Genomic DNA, 19,317 nt, shown 5'->3' on the forward strand with positions numbered 1-19,317 from the left:
CATTAGTTAGCCCACCAGGCTTCTCGGTCTGTGGGGATTCTCCAGGCAAGAACACTGGAGTGGTTAGCCTTTCCCTACTCCAGGGGATCTTCCCAATCCAGGGATCGAACCCAGGTCTCCTGCATTGCAGGCAGATTCTTAACCATCTAAGCCACCAGGGAAGCCCAATAAATATTTAAGTATAGTCAACAGTGGATTATTTTAAACTATCTAAAATATCTTATAAGCTAGAAATGGTTAAGTTTTTAAGGGGAAATTATAGATATTTAAAACCTTTCTCTGATAACTGTGTGGCAAACAGTTAAAACATTTATAATTATACTCATCACACTATACTTTTATTGTTTTCAGTCACTCAGTGCAGTCCAACTCTGTGTAACCCCATGCACTGCAGCACTCCAGGCTTCCCTGTCCTTCACCATCTCGTGGAGTTTGCTCAAGCTGTTGTCCATTGAGTCAGCGATGCCATTCAACCATCTTGTCCTCTGTGGTCCCCATCTCCTCCTGCCTTCAATCTATATTTTAAGTAACAATTGTCTCAGTGCTGCAATCACATGCTTGTTCCCAAGGCTGTATATCATGGGATTTAACACCAGAGTCACTATGGGGTAGAACAAGGAGAGCAGTCTGTCAGTTCCTGCAGAGTGACTGGATTTGGGCCTGAAGTAGGCAATGGCAGCAGATCAAAAATAAAAGCACAACCAACAGCTGAGAAGAGCACGTGGAGAAGGCTTTGGCTCTTCTGGCTATTGGCAACCTCAGAATAGTGGAAATGATTTTACTGTAAGAGGCAAGTATTAACATAAAAGGCACTGCAGCAACCAGCAGAACTACTGCATAGACTGACAGTTCCTGCACAGAAGTGTCTCCGCAGGCCAGCTTCAGAATGGGGAGTACGTCACAGAAGTGGTTAATCTGGTTCGAATGACTGAAATGCAGAGTAAAGATCCAACACGTTTGCCCTATCTGCAATGGGATTCCACTGATCCCAGAGTCCACAGCCAGCTGGAGGCATGTCTTTGGGGTTATGACCTGGGGATAGTGCAGAGGGTCACAGACGGCCACACAGCGGTCATAGGCCATTACTGCCAGGAGGAAATACTTAGTGGTTCGAGGCTAAGGAAGAAGCACACTTGGGCAGCACAGGCCAACATAGAAATGCTTCTGTTCTGAGTCCAAAGGTTCACCAGAATCCTAGGGAAAGTGACGGACACGTAACAAATTTCCAAGGAGGAAAAATTTGCCAAGAAAAAATACATGGGTTTCTGCAGAGCTGGGTCAAGCCAAGTTATTATTATTAAGAGACTATTTCCAGTTAAGATAATGATGCAAATTATGGAGAGCACTCCAAAGAGTAACCCTTGGAGGTTTGGAAGGTCAGAAAACCCCAGGAGAACAAATTGTATAACTGTGGATATGTTGTCTTCTGCTTTCATCTCTTCATATTTCATCTGTGGGAATGATTCAATCCGAAGTACCATTATTTCACTTTTTGACTTTTGTTTCCTTATGTATAAACAGGATTCTATGTCCTCTTATTTTTCCAATTCCCTAAAGAAACAAAACCTATTACTAATAAGACCTGTGAAACTGTAGTGAAATATATTCTTCATTAATATTAAATATATGTTTTAAAAATATATCTCTAATTTTCCTGAAGAGATCTCTAGTCTTTCCCATTCTATTGTTTTCCTCTATTTCTTTGCATTGATCACTGAGGAAGGCTTTCTTATCTCTCCTTGCTATTCTTTGGAACTCTGCATTCAGAGAGGTATATCTTTCCTTTTCTCCTTTGCTTTTCACTTCTCTTCTTTTTACAGCTATTTGTAAGGTCTCCTCAGACAGCCATTTTGTTTTTTGAATTTCTTTTTCTTGGGGATGGTCTTGATTCCTGTCTCCTGTACAGTGTCACGAACCTCCATCCATAGATCATCAGGAACTCTATCAGACCTAGTCCCTTAAATCTATTTCTCACTTCCACTGTATAGTCATAAGGGATTTGATTTAGGTCATACCAGAATGGTCTAGTGGTTTTCCCCACTTTCCTGATTTTAAGTCTGAATTTGGTAATAAGGAGCTCATGATCTCAGCCACAGTCAGCTCCTGGTCTTATTTTTGCTGACTGTATAGAGTTTCTCCATCTTTGGCTGCAAAGAACATAATCAATCTGATTTTGGTGTTGACCATCTGGTGATGTCCATGTGTAGAGTCTTCTCTTGTGTTGTTGGAAGAGGGTGTTTGCTATGACCAGTGTGTTCTCTTGGCAAAACTCTATTAGCCTTTGCCCTGCTTCATTCTGTACGCCAAGGCCAAATTTGTCTGTTACTCTAGGTGTTTCTTGACCTCCTACTTTTGTATTCCAGTCCCCCATAATGAAAAGGACATCTTTTTTTGGGTGTTAGTTCTAGACAGTCTTGTAGTTCTTCATAGAACCATTCAACTTCAGCTTCTTCAGCATTATTGGTGGGGGAATAGACTTGGATTACTGTGATATTGAATGGTTTGCCTTCAAAATGAACAGAGATCATTCTGTCATTTTTGAGATAGCATCCAAGTACTGGATTTCAGACTCTTGTTGACTATGATGGCTACTCCGTTTCTTCTAGATATTCAGTGGTTTGTTGATGTTTACATATACTTTCAGTATGGAAATCCAAAATGTGAGGCAGTTATTAATTGATTCTTTGTTTTGTCAAGTATGGCTGTCACAGAATAATGACCCTCAAAGACACATTTTATAAGGAAGACTGAGTGCCAAAGAATTGATGCTTTTAAACTGGGGTGTTGGAGAAGACTCTTGAGAGTCCCTTGGACTGCAAGAAGATCAAACCAGTAAATCCTAAAGGAAATCAATCCTCAATATTCATTGGAGGGACTGATGCTGAAGCTAAAGCTCCAATACTTTGGCCACCTGATGCGAAGAGCCAACTCTTTAGAAAAGACCCTGATGCTGGGAACGATTGAAGGCAGGAGGACAAGGGGATGACAGAGTTCAAGATGGTTGGATGGCATCACCAATTCTATGGACATGAGTTTGAACAAGCTCCAGGAGATAGTGAAGGACAGGGAAGCCTGGCATGCTGCAGTCTGTGGACTCACAAAGAGTCAGACCCAACTGAGCGACTGAATAGCAACAACTATATACATATATGTGTGTGTGTGTGTGTGTGTGTGACAACCTTGTGTGTGCATGCTAAGTCACTTCAGTTGTGTCTGGTTGTGCCACCCTATGGACTGTAGATAGCCAGGCTCCTCTATCCGTGGGATTTTCCTGGCAAGAATACTGGAATGGGTTGCCATGTCCTTCTCCAAGATATCTTCCCAATTCATGGATCAAACTCACGTCTCCTGCAGCTCCTGCACCTCAGTCAGATTCTTTACCACTGAGCCTCTGGGGAAGGCCATATATGACAAACTTAATCATTCTAAATATAATTAGTTCAACGAATCCACCTAGAAAAGTTCTCATCTGTGTTGTTGCATGCACATACACAAACTCTTTTTATCTATGTATCTATCATCTATCTAAATGCTTTAAACACAAAATATAAATGTACATATATAAATATGTATATGTTTTCTGTGTAAAGCTTATTATAGCAAAGCACAATCATCTTTCTTTTTGAAATTTCAACATCATCTCTCTAAAAGTTTGTTTCATAATTTATATTTTTTCCAACTCTTCCCTTAGACCATATGTTCACTTTCTCTTTATCTTCTAATTCTATTATTCTATTTCCATATATGTTCTCTGTACTAATTATATGGTAGTGAAATAAGCTTACATGCTTTCATGTCACAGCTAAAAAATAGTTTATCAATAAGGTTACATATACCAATACACTATTCCAAGAAACAATTATTCATATGATACCTATATAAATATAAATATACAGATACCTTTCAAAGAAGGAAAGAAAGAGAAGATGTCTACCATTACTCCCCGAATATTCTTTTCCAGCAAAGAATCCATAGCTATTAATACAATCCAGATGCACAATGAAGACATATTCACTTTTCACTTTCCCCTAATCAGTCTATTAATCTTGGAAAGACTTTGCACATGTTACTGACCTTCCCATCCTTCGTTGTCAGTTGACTTCAGTCCACAAAAGCAATATTATCCTAAAGTACACACATAGACACACACAGACAAGCATGTGTACCTACATAAATGAATATCTGTTTTTGTGTTTCTAAATAATAAAATTGTGTGTGCTTAGTTTATCAGAATTATAAGTGACTTATTCTGGGAATAGTACAATGCAAAGTAGTAACAAAAGATTATCTTGCTAATAAAGATATTTAATTTTTGTTTATTTTTTTAATTTAAATTTATTTATTTTAATAGGAGGCTAATTACTTTACAATATTGTATTGGTATTTATAATTTACAAAGCATTGGTAGTATTTGCACACATTCACTGTGTTTGAAAAACAAGTGATACAGATACAGATTTTTGGCAAGCTATTACCACTGAATGTGGTAACTAGTTTAGATATGGTTTGTTAGTTGCCAAACCAAAGTGAAAATAATTTCTGAAGCTGTCCACTGACATTTTTAGCTTGTAAAACTTCAGTATCTACCCAAAAATGTCATAATGCTCCAAGATGTCACTCTTATTTACCCTTCTCTATAAAAGGAGAGAGATCCAGTCACATTCGCTCGATATATCAATATTTTTAAATGTTGTCCCCCACCCCCATTAGTTATCTCTTCTCTCTAAAAATTTTTTTTTTTTTAATTAGGCAGGAGGGAGAGAAAAAAGAGAGGATTTCTTAATTTCTGTCTCAATCTTTTCAACATATGGATAGTTTCAGGATTTATCCAATTTCTGCCTAGAAATTTTCCTGGAATTTTGATGTTGCTGTTATTATAGTTCTCTTTCTTTTAACCTCCTGTATTCAATCGCTTCCATTAGATTTTAGTAGGTTATGATGGCTGTATTATCTGAGAATCTTAGTGATTCATTGTTTGTTTGGTTCTCAATAAGAGTTGGTTTTTCCTTCTTCACTGCATTATCAGAATTGGTCACATGTCATCTGGTTGCTTTCTTCCAAGGAGAAAGTGGTACTGCACCTCCCTATCCATCTGGAAATAGCCAGCTCCATGTAAATGTGAACAAAACTGACAAATATTTTTATGGGAATAAACTTTAAAAGCAACGGTTCAAGCTTCATCATATTTTTTAACTTTGAGTAATGGAGACAGGTCATATTTCTGCAATGACCTGTTGCTTGTCTATATGAAGGATTATTATATACACATGGAATTTTGAAAAATATGTAACTACAGAAATAGCAAATAGCACACACAACTAATAATTGAGATTTTCCTTGTTCAGAATGAATACAAATTTATTGTTTGTTATTTTGATTACCTGAATAGCACAAGTTTATTGTAATTAACTGCACAATTTCAATAAAACAAAGGGAAAAACAGAATGATTTACTCTGTGATTTCCATAATTAACAACGATGATTATTTTTGTATTGACCATTTCTAATATGTGTATACATGTAAGGTTTAAGGTGTACAATACTTGTGCTTTTATCAGATCAGATCAGATTAGATCAGTCACTCAGTCGTGTCTGACTCTTTGCGACCCCATGAACCGCAGCATGCCAGGCCTCCCTGTCCATCACCAACTCCCGGAGTTCACTCAGACTCATGTCCATCAAGTCAGTGATGCCATCCAGCCATCTCATCCTCTGTCGTTCCTTTCTCCTCTTGCCCCCAATCCCTCCTTGCATCAGAGTCTTTTCCAATGAGTCAACTCTTCACATGAGGTGGCCAAAGTACTGGAGTTTCAGCTTTAGCATCATTCCTTCCAAAGAAATCCCAGGGCTGATCTCCTTTAGAATGGACTGGTTGGATCTCCTTGCAGTCCAAGGGACTCTCAAGAGTCTTCTCCAACACCACAGTTCAAAAGCATCAGTTCTTCAGCTCTCAGCCTTCTTCACAGTCCAACTCTCACATCCATATATGACCACAGGAAAAACCATAGCTTGACTAGATGAACCTTTGTTGGCAAAATAATGTCTCTGCTTTTGAATATGCTATCTAAGTTGGTCATAACTTTCCTTCCTAGGAGTAAGTGTCTTTTAATTTCATGGCTACAGTCACCATCTGCAGTGGTTTTGGAGCCCAGAAAAATAAAGTCTGACACTGTTTCCCCATCTTGGAAGATACTTTTACAAAAATTTAAATCCTTTCCCTTTTCCCCTAACTTTCCTAACCCCACTATCATCTCTAGGAAAATATATTAAAAAACCATGACTTATGAATATTCCCATCACTTTTTCCAAGCTCATCTTATTATATGTAAAGATTTCAGTAATATCTTTTGTTTTATCAACTCAACAAATCATATTATGAATTTAATCTGATATATGCCTAATAATTACTAATATCATTGTACAACATCATTTATTAAACTACATTCCTAATGAGAGGTACTTTTCACTCTAAGAAATTCTTTCTCTGTAGAATAATTGCTAGGTCAAACTATACATAATATTTTAATTATAGTCCATTACTAAATTAGTTTAAAAAATTTCTGTGACAACTCTTGGAACTGGATAATATGCTTTCCAATAAGTGACATAACTGAGTCTGTATTACAGCTGGGCATATTATAGCAATTGTTGTCTGAAGTTCTTAATACAAGAAAACATTTCACAACAAGGTTATAGAATTCCTAAGCAAATATTGCTATTTGTTGACCCATACACAACTGTATAACTCTAGACAAAAAGGTTTCTCAGTGTTACAAGTAATTTTTATTTTGGTAATAACTACCAATTTATAGGCAGATAAATTGAGTTTAAGATAAATATCTATTGAAAATTTATAACACATATATAAGAAATCAAGTTCTGAAATACAAGTCACTTTTTCAATGAACTAAGGTGTTTGCTTGGCCATTGTCTCAGTGCCATCATGACATCCTTGTTCCTTAGACTGTATATCATGGGATTAAACACAGGTGTCACAATCGTGTAGAAGAGGGAAAGCACTTTGTCAGTTCCTGCTGAGCCTTGGGTCTTGGGTCTTAAATATGTGACAAGGCCTGATCCGAAGAACAATGCCACAACCATAAGATGAGAGGAGCAGGTGGAAAAGGCTTTGCCCCGACTTGTGGCTGATGGCAATTTAAGGACTGTGGAGATGATTTTGCCGTAGGAGACAAGTATCAGCAGAAATGGAACCAAAACAAACAGCGCAGCAACTGTGAAGACCAACATTTCATTCAGAAAAGTGTCCCCACAGGCCAGCTTGAGTATGGGAGGGATGTCACAGAAGAAGTGGTTCAGGAGGTTGGAACCACAAAAGGGCAGAGAGAAAATCTGGCATGTCTGGCCTATTTGGATTGGGATTCCACTGATCCAGGAGCTGGCCACTAGCTGGATACACACCCTGTAGTTCATGACTAGGGGATATTGCAGAGGGCTACAAATGGCCACGTAGCGGTCATAGGCCATCACAGCCAGAAGGAAGCACTCGGTGGCCCCAAGTGTAAGAATGAAACACATTTGTGTGGCACAAGCAACTAGAGAAATCGTTCTTCTTTGTGTCCAAAGACTCGTGAGCATTCTGGGGAGTGTAACAGACACGTAGCAGATTTCCAAAAGGGAAAAATTGCCAAGGAAAAAATACATGGGGGTCTGGAGACCAGGGTCTAGTTTTGTTATCAGAAATATGATGCCATTGCCCATCAAGATAATTATATAGATGAGTAAGAACAGTCCAAATAAAAACCTCTGGAGATGAGGAACGTCAGCAAAGTCCAGAAGAACAAATTCCATCAGTTTACTGAGATTACCTTCTGGTGTTTTTTCTTGGTGTTCCATCTGTGAGAAAGGGTAAATGTATTATCTGCTTTTTATTTTTACCATCAGGGATCAGTGCCTGTTTTATAAATTGTATCAGGATATCCAGGTTGATTTTCATGATCAGTGCAATTGTTTCTAATTTAAGAATTTTTATTATTTCTGCTTTCCCTTTTCTCAGTTTATAATCCATGTGTTATCACCATACACTCTCCCTTGAAGTATCTTTTAGGGCATTCTTTCCGAATATAGTCCAAAGTCAAAAAAGTTAGAGTGTTAGTCATTCAGTCGTGTCTGACTCTCTGACCTCATGGATTGTAGCCCACCAGGCTCCTCTGTCCATGGGATTTCCTAGGCAAGAATACTAGAGTGGGTTGTCATTCCCTTCTCCAGGGGATATTCCCAACCGAGGGATCAAACCCAGATCTCCTGCATTGCAGGCGGATTCTTTATCATCTGAGCCACCAGGGAAGCCCCAAATGCCCTGATCAGCACAGACCTTAGACAAACGGAGTTATTGAAGATAGACCCACAGTGTTGCTATGTGATCTCAGTTTTAAATACTTACATTATTTTGTGGCCATGTTTCACAGTTTGTGGGATCTTAGTACACCAACCAGAGATTGAACCTCAGGCTCACAGCAGTGAAAGTACAGAGTCCTAATCACTGGACTGCTAGGGAATTCCCTCAGATATTTACATTTTTTGACAATTTTATTGCATTTCTCTATGACTTTACATACTTCAGTAGAACTATTAATATAACAGAAATTATCTTCCTTATATATTTTCAGCTACATATTTCAAGTCTTCATTTCCCTCCCATCACTTGACGATCTTGATCATATGTGTTCTTATATACAATTCACATTTTTAGGCAGTTTACAAAAAATATGAGAGACTTTTATTTTATTGTACATAGGGGAATAGAATACACATATTTCAGTAAGATGCTATGTGGGGGCTATCAGAGGGTTTTATTTTGGAAAAGTTGTGTGGGAATAGATACAGAGAGAGACAATTAAGAGGGTCACTGTGGGAAAAGAGGGGTCACCTGGAATACGTTCACTAGCTGTGTGAGATACTTTCTGTCATGCTTTACCCTGTGTTCTGTGTGCATCTCTGATGTCTTTGTTGTTCCTCAAAAAATAATAATAATAATTCAGATAACAGTTTCTAAACTCACTTTTCTTGAGCTAGGATATTGAGATTTAGCAATGATGGATACATTGCTCATTTGCACATTGGTTTTGTGATTGCAAATCAGTGCCTATTGTTTAAATCATACTTAAGTTTGAATTCTAACTCTGTTATTTATCATCTATTATATTAAGTAATTGTTTAAATTTTCTGTTTGCTTCTTTATTTGAGATAATTAAATATGATTTTATTGATAAAATTACCTATCACTTTTAATATGTTTATGTATAAGTCACGGTCCTATAATTATAATTATTAATACGGTATAATGTTCTTAAATCTTTAGTTGCCAGGGTTGTACCACACTCCCTAGAAAAATCGTTTTTGGTAGAGTTATTGAGTTACTCATTGATGATTACTTTTTTCCATTTTTTCCTTTCATCAGAGCCAGGAGTGGGATATGGTCTTACCTAAATAAGGAATGAGACTCCTCTAGTACAGAATCTAAGAGCACACACTCAGTTTCAGGGCTGATTCTGCATCGCCCCATTGTTAAAGTGACTGCCTCCTTAAATATTACACTCCAGGCATCACTTGACTCAACATGAGTCCCAGCCCTGCTTCTCATTTCCCCACCCTTTACGTTTCAAGTTTTTCCATGCAAGCATAGTCTAAATATAGTGTCATGGACAAAAAATACAATCCTGACAAGATAGCCTGCAATTGAATCATGGCTTCACTTGCCAGCTGTGTGACAATGCGAATTGCTTAATCTCTCTGTGCCACAGTTCACTTGGCTGGAAAACTGACTTAACAGTTGTACCAACAGTTAGGATTGCAACATGAATTAGTTCATTTGATACAATAAAGCAACTTAAAGTTGTTTTGGCATTCATAGAAAGTCTATTTGAAAGCTAGCTATTATTGTTTTTATTAAAAGCTAAATTTTATTCTTCTAAATTTCACTCTCTGCTTTAACAGTAAGAAAAGCTGCTCTCTAGTTCACCTTGGCTTGGTATCACATGGTTAATGTGGGGATGAAATAAGATACTAAAGCAATCATCACAGTATTATAAAAACCCCAGACTCTTAGATGTGACTTCTCCATGAATTCTCTGCCAATAATTTGATAACATTATCACCTCCACTCTGTAGAGCTAACAGGGAGAGCATCCGTGACTTGGCAGCACACAATGTTGCAATTTGGCTCATCCCTTTCATATGCCGCTTTTCTTTCCCACTGACATTCCATGATCTAGGATCTAAGCACTGAGACCTAGGAAAATATTTATTGCATGATCTAGGAACATAGTCCTAGTTTTCCTGCTGGAAGCAATATAGATCTTAGAAAATGTGTGTTTACTTAATATAGTGTTCATTATTTGATTATGAAATTGAGTAAAGAAACACTTTTAATTTAAAATTGTCAATCTTAAAAGAGAGGAAAAATATACAAAAGAATAGAATTGCAATCTTTATCATTTTTATGAACAGAAGCATTTAGTATTTCACTCATTACCTGAATAAAATTATTTCCAGTGCTATATAAAATATAATTTTTAATTGTACAGGTGTGGCATTTTGATGATGAAATCTTGTATAACATGAAATAGGTAAGATTTGAGTTTGAATTTCATAAGAGTAAAACAAGGTATATTTCAAGTATGTTTGTATATTTGATAAAAATTGGTAACTCAATCCTTGAAAATAATTTAAACACATTGTTGAAACTAAAGCTATCTTTATTATTTTATAAATCCTGAATTCTATAATTTTTTTTCAAAATAATTGTTCTTTGAATTCCAATGGTTAAAACTTTATTTTATGTATTACTTTATTTTAAATCTCTTATTATAATACCAAATTGAATAGACATATGTAACCATTTTTGTTACAATATAAGGGCTCAAATGAGGTTTTCTTTAATATTATCTATACCTAGACTTAAGCTATTACATTATTTGACATTTCAAAGTGACTTAATACCATCATTTATTATAATTATTTGATGTTAAATTATATTTAATAGAATAAGAAATATATAGAAGTTGATTTAATGAACAAAAATATTTGCTACCATGTGTAAAATTAATAATTTACACATTAAAAACCTTTGTACATGATTAATTTTAAATTTAAAATAAGAATTAAGCCTTACTATCATTTTCATATTTACCTTTCTTACTTGAAATGTTGCTGATTTTTCTCACTAGAGAGGCTTTGAATTTTTACTGTAAGTGGAATTACTTGTTTCCTCAAAGTAATTCAACTGGCCTTTAAATATTCTACTCTTTCTAAACATAAAGTGCTCTTAAATAAAAGTAGTTATCTCTACGCAAGATATCTCTGCCACCTGGCACATTTAAATTTCTAATTAAAATCATCACGTGTTGAATTCTCTGATTTGTTGTATTTTTTTTTTTTAATTTTCCCCAGAAAGCTATCACTCTACTCAGAATATTTTTTCCTTCAGCCTCTCTAGGGAATAGAGGACATCGTGCATTTTATTTCTCAGATATGAACAGGGTGCTAAGTAATATTATCTGTGGGCTCCCCAGGTGCTACAGTTAGTAAACAATTGGTCTGTCAATCCCTGGCTCATGAAATTCACGTGGAGTAGGAAATGACAACCCACTCCAGAATCCTTGCCTGGAGAATTCCATGGACAGAGGAGTCTGGTAGGCTACAGAGTCGGATATGACTGAACACACACACGCACACACACACACACACACACAATATTATTTGGGTCGATCAAATAGACACGGATCCAATTCTTACCTTAACTGTTATGAATGCATTATGCCGAGCCTCTGTATGATATGTTCCTTGAGTCTTAGTTAGAGGACAGATCTGTGTAGTAGTTATAATACATATTCTGATGGCAAATATTTTTATGTGCAAAATTAGTGTGTTATTGATTTCTTAAGCAACCTGAGATTTAGCTGATGAATGTATTAAACATACATCAAAATTTAAAAATTTAACCCAAGGTTAATCGTAGTAGGAGAAAATTTTTCCTCTTTTGCAGCCTACCACCAATGTTCCCCAAATTTATTTTACATCTTCAAGATGTGAATACTTTCAGCCTCTGCTGCTAAGTCACTTCAGTCATGTCCGACTCTGTGCGACCCCATAGACGGCAGCCCACCAGGCTCCCCTGTCCCTGGGATTCTCCAGGCAAGAACACTGGAGTGGGTTGCCATTTCCTTCTCCAATGCATGAAAGTGAAAAGTGAAAGTGAAGTCGCTCAGTCGTGTCCGACCCTCAGCGACCCCATGGACTGCAGCCTTCCAGGCTCCTCCATCCATGGGATTTTGCAGGCAAGAGTACTGGAGTGGGGTGCCATTGCCTTCTCCACTTTCAGCCTCTAGTTACAATAAAATGAGAATCTGGAATAAGTCCAGCTGAGATTATGGGAAAGATGCTAAGCAAAATTTTCTGAGTTATACGTTTCAAATGTGGAGAAATTTCTCCAACATAAAAATTGTTTAAAAATCTTGGCTCAGAGACAGTTTCTTATGACCCCCCAAATTGGATGTTGTTTCCTATTACTTAGTAAACAGTGATTTCTTAAGGTTTATGATTAGGAAGAGAAAATATTTACAAGAGAGGGAACACGTAGAGTAATGTGACAGTGGGAATGATTTGGAAGGTTAATTCAAAAGTATCAGGAGCCTTGTGGCAAAGATCATGAGTAGTGGGCGGTAGTAGTGGGCGGTGGGACAGGCTTCTCATGGGGACCAGATGTGACAAAGGACAGAAAGGGAGTGAGAGGCCAGCCAGGCCTGAGCTCCTGCAGGGGCTCATCCAAGAAATAGCTAGTGCTGGAAAGGAATTATAAGACCTGTTGATCAGCAGAGTGCAATATTATGCATGGGCTTCCCAGGTGGCTCAGTGGTAAAAAATCTGCCTATCAAGGTAGGGGAGGCCAGGGGAGCCTGATGGGCTATTGTCCATGGACTCACAAAGAGTCTGATGCAGCTGAGCAACTGAGCACAGCACAGCACAGCACAGTATTATGCATAAATAAAGAAGCCTTCTAAAAAAAAAAAAAAAAAAAGAAGCCTTCTGCTGGAATAGAAAAGAAATTCCAGAAAAGGCTCAAATATACGTCAAAATTTGTCATTGACTAAAAATAGCCTACCAAATTGGTAAAGCCTGGACATTTAAAATAACTGTCTTCGGACAACTGGGCACCCTTAGAAGGAAAAAAAAAATACAGTATATGTATTTTTGATAACTATCCCACAGCAGAATAGACTCCAAATGATACATTTTAGAGTGAAATGATTAAAGTATTCTAAGAAATGGGTTTTATAATTTTGGAGTAAGGAAAGTTTAACTCATTAAAATTTAGAATGCAGGACACACACACACACACACACAAAACTCTGTAAAAATAAATGTTTCTAGATGCTAAAAAGTAGCAAGCTCCATTAAGTATCAAATATAATTAATATAACAGAAAAAATTGTTACAACTGATTTCAAATAAAGTGCTCTTGGCTCCTTCTTTAATACAGAAGATAAGTCCAAAGTATAAATTTTAAAAATGGGTAAAACAGATGAATTAACAATTCACAGAAGAAAATTATTCTTTCAACATACAGACAACAGCTCCATTTGTAAAAAAAAAAAAATAATAAGTAAATTGTAATCTGAACAATGATACAGTATTAAAAAATTTGAGACATTTTCCTATGCGTTGTGTATGTGTGGAGAGGAATATCCAACTGACCAACAGCACAACTGTGCTCGCCCTCTGAATTAATCAGTAAGCATGCGCACATACTAAGATATGCAGTAACATTACAACAAATTTGTGGCTTGAAAATGTGTGAATATTTTATGATTTAATGAGCCTTGATTTTGATATTGTCATCTAGTCTTTTTTCTCCCATAGTTATATGTACCTTTAAAATATGTTCTATACTTTATCAAACATTTCTAGTGCCTGAAACTAGACTGGCTTGTTGTGACCCAGTGCCTCTTAACCACAAATGAAAGTTATTTTTTGTTGTTGTTGTTTTAGAGATTGGAAAATTAAACTTGGCTTTAAGTATGTCCTTTTATAAAGATGTTGATTTATTTTTCAAAGCAATTCAGTGGCCTCACCAGTCTTGAATCGTATTTTTGTTGTTTGATTACTACTTTTTTTTTATAATAAAAGGTGATTCGTTTTTCTGAATTAGTTTCAGAAAAAAATAGAAGCATAGCCAAAAATAAGAAAGAGTATTATGCTTTTTTCCATGATAGAATGTGCTCATTAAATAAAATTTAAGAAATAGAGGGAATCATGTATATACATATGACAAATGATGTTCTAGATATGGCTTTTTAGCTTAACAAAAAGGATATGTACAGTATGATTATGATTTGGTTTGCTTAAAAATATGCTTAATCCATGCTGTATAGAATTACATTTTTTTCATTTCTAGAACTCCTTGGTTTTCCTCTGTGTGAAATTATCATAATTACATGCAATTCTAGTTTGATAAAGATTTGACATAATGAATGATGAGAAATGAGCATTCTCAGATGCGTCCCTTGGCACACATGTGCACACATTTCTTTTGGTATGTGGCTAAGGGTAAGCTTTTCTTGATGAAGGCAGGCTATGTGGTAATATGGTGCACCATTCACACATCAGCATCGGGGAGAGCTTTCATTACTCCACACCCCTTACATATGTGATAGGGCGAGTCTTTTTGTTTGTTTGATTTTGTCCTCGTAATGAATGTGTCATAGATTTCATTTGGTTTTAACCTGGTTTTAATTTGCATTTACTGGTTGCTAATGAGTTATTTTCTTCTTTTTTCTGGGCATTTAGATTATTCTCTTTTGAAATGCATCTTTAAGTCTGCTGTCAATTCTTCTCCTGAATTTTTGATGCTTTTGATTTAGAGCACTTCTTTAACAATAGTGTATTAAACCTTTTATATTGAAAAATTTCACTTGGGATAGCAGCATTTCTTAGTCCAGGAAGTTCAACTGATTAATGTTTACATTATGACTAATAATTTTATCAAAAACACTTTTCTCTCACCAACGTCATGAAGTTAATAAACATTATCTTGGAAAAGACTCATTGTTATGCATTTTTACTTAAGTTTACAAATTATCTGAGATTACATTTTAAAATAAATTTTGTGAAGTGAGGTTCAAGCTCTCTTTTTTGTACCATTATATATATTTAAATTAATATAATTTATTAAAAGACCATCTTTCCTACATTTTCTGCTGTATGAACTTTTGCTTATTCAAGTGTTCCCATGTTCTATAGTCAGTCAACAAGTATTCTCTAAAGCTTTCCATATGCAGTATCTTTGCTAGCTGAAATCTTTTGGTTTTAAGTAAATTATAACAATATAGAGGGAGGCAAACTAGAATATACATTATGAATTTTGGATAAAAATATTGGGAGGCCAATTGCTAGATAAAATATACTATATTGTTTTAGTATTTTGGCCACCTGATGCACAGAGCCAACTCAATGTAAAAGACCCTGATGTTAGTAAAGATGAAGTCAAAAAGGAGAAGGAGACAGCAGAGGAGGAGATGGTTGGATATTAATAGTGTCGCTGACTCAATGGACACGAATCTGAGCCAATTCTGAGACATAGTGGAGGACTGAGGAGCCTGGCATGCTATGGTCCATGAAGACACAAAGAGTTGGACATGAATTGCCAACTGAACAACAACAACAAATCAAATAAGAAGTGAATTTTTCCTGACAGAGACTAGTCCATTAAATATGAGATCAGCAAAAAATTAATTTCCTATAAATACAAACACTAGGGAGATAATCCTGATATCAGAAAGTCAAGCATAAAATGGCAGGATCATGAGGACAATCAATTTATACTAATGCAGGAAGCAAAATTCCAAATAATGTCTGATTAAGACAACACCAGAACTAAGTAGGGAAAAAGATCACTAGCTCAAAGCAGTGGATAAGACATTAAACATTAAGGCAGTAATTTTCTCAGGCTACTGTGACAGCTTTATTCCTCAGAGTATATATAATGGGATTAAACATCGGGGTAACATGGTTTAGAAAGAAGAGAGAAAAAATCTTTCCTGTAAAAGTATTTGGAATCATGTCATAAATATGTAATGGTTCTGGGTCCACAAAATAAAGGCACAGCCATGGGGCTTCCCAGGTGGCTCTCATGGTAAAGAACCTACCTGCCAATGCAGGAGATGTAAGAGACGCAGGTTTGATCCCTGGGTAGGGAAGATCCCCTGGAGAAGGCACAGCAACCCATTCCAGGGTTCTTGCCTGGAGAATCCCGTGGACAGAGGAGCCTGGTGGGCTACGGTCTACAAAGTTGCAGAGTCGGACAATACCGAAGCAACTTAGCGCACACGCGTGATGTGAGGTGTACAGGTGGAGAAAACTTTGGCTCATTCCACTGCTGATAGCAAACATAGGAAGGAGAAGTGATTTTACTGTGGGAGCCAAGTGTCAGCTGAAAAGGGATCATGACAAATGGTGCACTAATGGTGCAACCATAGCGACTGACACTTCATTCAGAAAAACATCACCGCAGCCCAGCTTGTAGTGAGATCCACAGCAGGACAGAGGGAACATCTGGCAGGTTTGCCTTATCCTGACTGTAACACCACTGATTCAAGAGCCAAGAGTCACTAGTGGAATACAGGGCTCCCGGTTTATAACTAGAGGACGTTGTGAAAGTTACAGGTGGCCACATAGCAGTCATGGGCCATAACTGTCAAGACCAAGTATTCTATGTTGCCAAGAATAGAAATAAAAGATATCTTTGTAGTGCATGCAAAAAAAAAAAAAAAATATATATATATATTCTAATTTGAGTGGATATTCTATAAAAAGGGACAGATACATAACAGATTTCCAGGAAGGAAAAGTTAACTGAGGAAAAGACACATGGGAATTTGAGAGCCTGGTCAGCTCTGATTATGGGAATATAGATGTTGCTTCTCACCAGTGTAATCACATAAAAAAGAAAATATTACAAAAAGAAACACTCAGACATTGGGAATACAGAAGAATCCCCAAAGAACTAATGTTATCGCTGAAGTAAGATATGCTTCTGGGTTGTGTGTGTGTTTCATGTTTTCTCTGCAAAAAGAGTGAAATCAGTCATTTTTCTATTTTTGTATAGCTATATATAAATATATATCTGTCACTGTTCAGTCTTCCAGGCGTGTCCAGCTCTTCACATCCCTATGGACTGCAGCACTCCAGGCCACCCTGTCTCTCACCGTCTCCTGGAGTTTGACTAAGTTCATTCCATTGCATCCGTGATGCCATCCAGCCGTCTCATCTTCTGATGCCCTCTCCTTCTACCTTCAATCTTTCCCAGCATCACAGTCTTTTCTAATGAGTTGGCTGTTTGAATCAGGTGGCCAAAGTATTGGAACTTCAGCTTCAGCATCAGTCCTTCTAATGAATATTGAAATCTATATGTTTATATTATATAAAATATATATATACATATGCAAAAGTGTCTATGTACATATACATCTATTTCATAATCTTAAATTTATCTCTATTTGTAACTATTATTAAAGCTATCTTAGTCCTTTTTTAAAAAGAAATTATCAAAATTATATATTCTGATTCTGTTTAGTTCACAAAAAATGTGTTATTTATTTCAAATATCAAAGATTATTTGGCTGATATTAAAGTTACCCTGTTAGCTACTAAATAGTCTGTAAAATATTGGGAGGCAGTAAGAAAAAAAGATATGCAGTAATTTTCTTCCATATGTATTTTTTATTTTCTGAATAAAATTTATGATTTTTGTGATGTGCACATTATTCTCTTCATAATAAATCCATACCCCAAAAAGTATAAATAAATAAGTCACACATTATCTGAACTCCCTTCACTTTGAAGAAGCCCACTCTCTCTTCTAATACACATCCAGATACTGCGGACATATATACACACCAACTAGAAAGATGCACATGTGAAATGTTATATGAATATATGGATGCTATCTCCCTTTGTTTTACAAAAATAGGGTTATATTTTACACACATATTTATGTACTTATTGCATGTCTGAAAAGCTTTGGATTTCTTCACTGGCGTGGCTCTAAAACATTGTCTTGAGAGGCTATGCAGCATCACATGGTAAACGGACGCCTGTGTCTACTATGTTCCAACTGAAAACAGTTTCCCTTTGCTTTGCTAGTGTTGTCTTTTGCAGTATTAAAAAAGCTTTTAACAAACATCTTGGACAAGCACAGGTAGCCATCATTCTTGGACAAATATTGTTATAGGGTTTCACTGATATAGGTTTTTAAAGTTATAAAGAAATCCTACTCCCTCCTCCCTCCCCGTACCATCCCTCTGGGTCGTCCCAGTGCACCAGCCCCAAGCATCCAGTATCGTGCATTGAACCTGGACTGGCGACTCGTTTCGTATATGATATTATACCAGGATGGGAAACACGTGTATGCCTGTGGCGGATTCATGTTGATATATGGCAAAACCAATACAATATTGTAAAGTTAAAAAATAAAATAAAATGACAAAAATGACAAAAAAAAGAAATCCTACATTTTTAAAAAATTACTGTTCCTAAAAGATACAGAATTTATTCCAGATGATTAGAATAAAAATACCATAATAAAAAGACTGCTTACATAGTGTCTTTGTACACTAGATCTTTTGTAGATCTATTGTAACAAATTATCACACGTTGGGTGGTTTAAGTAACAGAAGTTGACTTTCTCACATCTTTACAAGCCAGTGTCCCAAATCACAGTGCTGGCAAGGTTTCCCTCCACAGCTCTGGAGGGACAGTCACGCCTCACCTCTTTCGGCTTCCGGTGGTCCCTGGCCTCCTTCGCTTCGGGGCTGTGGCATGTGTCACTCCTGTTGCTTCCTGCATCTTCACGTGATATTCTTCTATGTGTCGCTGCATCTCTAGTCTTCACTTAATCTCTCTTCCCCCCCTTACAAGAACTAAGAATACTGATATAGGATATAGTGCCCTTCCCTTGAATTAAGATTATCTTATTTGAAACTCCTTAACTGAATTACATCTCCAAAGGCTTTTATTTTCCTCATAAGTTCAGGTTTGCAGGTTATAACCTGAAATATATTTAGAGGGATCAACATTCAACCCAATGCTGTTTATAGTTTAAATTCCCAATATTCCTAATACTAAGGAGATGCCACAAAAGCAAAACATGAAGCTACAAGCAGGAGGAAATGGTGTCACTAGAGAAGAGTCAGCATTGAGATAACAAAGGATCCTTTCAGGGTTTGTACTTTGAAAGGGATATGGACAGTTGCAAAACAGAGAAAGAAGGAAAAAATGCCAGAAAATACTAAGACTCTGCTA

General features: G+C 36.6%; 1 protein-coding gene and 1 pseudogene across 1 annotated transcript; both read right to left on the bottom strand.

Annotated features, from left to right (window-relative positions):
• On the bottom strand, window positions 516–1,436 carry OR10AG77P (olfactory receptor family 10 subfamily AG member 77, pseudogene; annotated as a pseudogene).
• OR10AG65 (olfactory receptor family 10 subfamily AG member 65) lies at window positions 6,892–7,809 on the bottom strand. The gene has a single exon (NM_001390496.1). The coding sequence runs from the start codon at window positions 7,807–7,809 to the stop codon at window positions 6,892–6,894; it is 918 nt and encodes a 305-aa protein (NP_001377425.1).
• Between the last annotated feature and the right edge of the window lie 11,508 nt (window positions 7,810–19,317).

Source organism: Bos taurus, chromosome 15, assembly GCF_002263795.3.
Source record: "Bos taurus isolate L1 Dominette 01449 registration number 42190680 breed Hereford chromosome 15, ARS-UCD2.0, whole genome shotgun sequence".
Classification (NCBI taxonomy): Eukaryota; Metazoa; Chordata; class Mammalia; order Artiodactyla; family Bovidae; genus Bos; species Bos taurus.